General features: G+C 65.3%; 1 protein-coding gene across 1 annotated transcript in view; it reads right to left on the reverse strand.

Moving 5' to 3' along the window:
* Nucleotides 1-1,796, reverse strand: part of TRIM71 (tripartite motif containing 71) — a 56,220-nt gene extending 54,424 nt beyond the window's left edge. The window contains exon 1 of the mRNA XM_017817932.1: nt 906-1,796. Coding sequence (XP_017673421.1) covers nt 906-1,796 — 891 coding nt within the window. The remainder of the gene's footprint in view (nt 1-905) is intronic.
* Nucleotides 1,797-2,910: the final 1,114 nt, after the last annotated feature.

Raw genomic sequence — 2,910 nt, forward strand, 5'->3', positions numbered from 1 at the left:
GATCTATGAAACAATAGTCAGGGTCACCAGAAACAAAATTTAAAACGCTTTGGTTTTACAAGTTAAGACCACATAAAGCAAGTTCCCGTTTTTGTATCAGTAGATGTAGCTGGTATTCACAAGGGTGAGTAGCTCTGCTAACTTTTAGACTACTTTTTATTTATTTGTAAATAAATTAGCAAAAATGAGTTCTTTCCTCGATACAGTTATCTTCCTTCCCTATTTATTCGTTTTTTCTTTCTCCGAGGGCTTACACGCAGAACACAGTTGTACAAAACAGACTCCACTTCGCATTAGAAGCGTTAGGAGCTCGGGAGAGGGGGCGGGGCGCCTCTAAACTTCTCTCTCTTGCATCTCCACGGCCCCGCCACCCCTCGGTACGCGCCCGACGAGCTCCCTCTGAGGGGCAGCGCCCGCAGCAGCCCGATGCCCCCTCTGCAAACCGCGCACAGGCAGCCTGGAGCTCCGGCGACCGCCTCCGGGCACAGCGTCTCCCGCATATCGCAGAGAGCCCCCCCCCCCCTCCCCGCTCACCTTCACCGCCTCCTCCTCATCCCGGGCGGCGGTGCGGAGCGACGCCCGGTGGGAGCAGGGCGCGGCCGGGACGCCGCACGCCCTCCCCCTGTGTTCCAGCGGCTCCCGCCCCCCGCACACGCCGCTGGAGGGGCGGCCTTGCCCCCAACCCCGAGCCCAACCCCGAGCCCATCCCCGGCTCCCGAGCCCCGCGGCAGGAGCCCAGCGCCTCCGCGGGCTACGGGAGCTCTGCGGCCGGTCCCTACCGCCGCCCGCCCCCCGGGAGGCAGCGATGCGGGCGGGGGCCCTCTGGCGCCGGCCAGGGGCGGGAGCGCAGCCGCCCCCTCCGTCCTTTCTTCCCTCCCTCCCTCCCGCGCCGCGCACCGGCTCACCTCGTCGTCGTGGTGCTGGCAGTAGCTAGCCCGGTCGGGGAAGACGGAGAGGATGTTGTATGGCGAGGCAGGGTAGGGCGGGCTGAGGGCGAGTGGCGCGGCGGGGCCGGCGGCTGCGGGGCCGGCGGCGAAGCGCTCGATGAAGTGGTCCTTGGTGAGGCGGACGCGCTGGTGCGCCCGCACGCAGTTGTCGCACAGGTGCTCCTGGCAGTCGAGGCAGCGGGAGCTGGCGGCGTTGCCCTCATCGCAGGAGCTGCAGCGGGGCTCGCCCTGCCGGCTGTGGGGCCGCCGCAGCAGGAGCGCCGCCGAGCCGCCGCCCGAGGAGGAGGAGGACGAAGACGTCGAGGAGGGCGCGGCCGAGGCGGCGGCGGCGGCGGGCGAGGAGCCGGCGGCGCGGGGTGGCCCCGGCGGCGGGCGGCCGTGGTGCCGGTTGTTGCCGCCGCCGCCACCGCCGCCCCCTGCGCCAGAGCTCCCGGCCGGGCCGGCCCCGGCGGCGCGGCCGTTCTTCTGCTCGTCGGCGGCCGCGGCCACCACGACGACGTCCAGCAGGTTGCTGAGAAGGAAGTTGGAGGAGGGCAGCGCGTCCATGCCCGAGGGCTCCGAGATCACCACCTTCTGGTCGCAAATGGGGCAGCGCAGCTTGAGCGCGTCCCCCGCGCCGGGGTGCCGCTGCGCCTCCAGGCACTGGCGGCAGAAGGCGTGCAGGCAGGGCAGGACGTGGAGCCGCCGCGGCGGGCCTCCGCAGGAGGAGCCGCCGCCGCCCCCGGAGGAGCTGGAGGTCTGCGAGGAAGACGAGGAGGTGGAGGAGTTGGAGGAGAGGGGAGCCGGCGACCCGCACATCTCCTTGCACAGCGGGCAGATCTGGAAGTCAGACTCGGGAAACGAAGCCATTTGCGACAAGCCTGACTCCCCGATGGGGGGCAAAAACGTGTCTCTCCTCACTCACAAAAAAAAAAAAAAAAAAAAAAAAAAAGGCAGCGTGGGCGGAAAAAACAGAGGCGCGGGGAGAAGGTAGTTCTGCAAGCAGCTTACGAGCAAGCTGGCATCGATCAGTCGTTTTGCCAAGTGGGATCGATTGGCCGTTTTTGCAAATACGGTGTCATCGATTCGGCGGTCTGCAGGGAGCTGGGTCCTCGCCTCGTACCTCGCTGCTGCCTGGCTGGCTGCTGCGGGGGTGGGGGGGCGGGGGTATTTTTGGTATCAAGGTGTAGCTGTCCCGTTCTCCCTCAGAAAATGGATCCTCTCTTCCCTCACACGTACTTAACCCCCGATCCCCCGTTGCATTAGACAAATTGTATCGATTCCCGGATCGGTCAATACCTCACACAGTCTTCTCATCTCCCCCTCGGGTCAGCAGTTTGACAACGTGGTTTAGTTACTTGTCTTCTTCCTAAACGGAAAGTGCATGGGCGCCGACCGCCCGATCCCCGCCGCATCCAGCGGGGACCGGACCTCTGTCCGCCGGGGTTCGGCTCCGGTTCCCACGGCCGCAGAACCGGGTCAGGGCGGCAGTGCAAGTCCCTCTCGGCCGGGCGGGGAGGAGGCGGATGGGGGGCAGCAAAGGCTTAACTCAAGTTTCGCTCTTTCTTCTTGGGGCGTTGGGTTTTTTCCTCTTTTCCTTTAAACCTGTGCTTGTCGGGGGGGAAGGGGAAATTTCGTTTCAGTTCCCCCCTCCACTTTTGCAATCCAGAGCAGCTCTAGGAGAGAGAGAGGCACTGAAACACAGTGGCCAGGCAGACTTCTCCGGCTCCAGTCCTCCCCCGCCGACGCCTGCTCCACCACCGCATGACTGGGGGGTGGGGATGGAGGGCGGCGTTGATGCCCACCCCACCGGCAGAGACTCACGCTGGCGGGACGTGGAGGAGAAGGAGGAGATGGGAAGAAAAGGGCTCCGAGGGCGGCCAAGAAGAGCAGTCCCCTCTGAGTCTCGGCTCTTGCCGGACGCCTTCCTTTACGCGGGGCTCCCCTCAGAGGGCAGCGCCGAGCCCGCAGCCTCCCCACCACA

The sequence above is a fragment of the Lepidothrix coronata genome, unplaced genomic scaffold (genome assembly GCF_001604755.1).
Source record: "Lepidothrix coronata isolate B3197 unplaced genomic scaffold, Lepidothrix_coronata-1.0 Scaffold64, whole genome shotgun sequence".
NCBI classification, from domain to species: domain Eukaryota; kingdom Metazoa; phylum Chordata; class Aves; order Passeriformes; family Pipridae; genus Lepidothrix; species Lepidothrix coronata.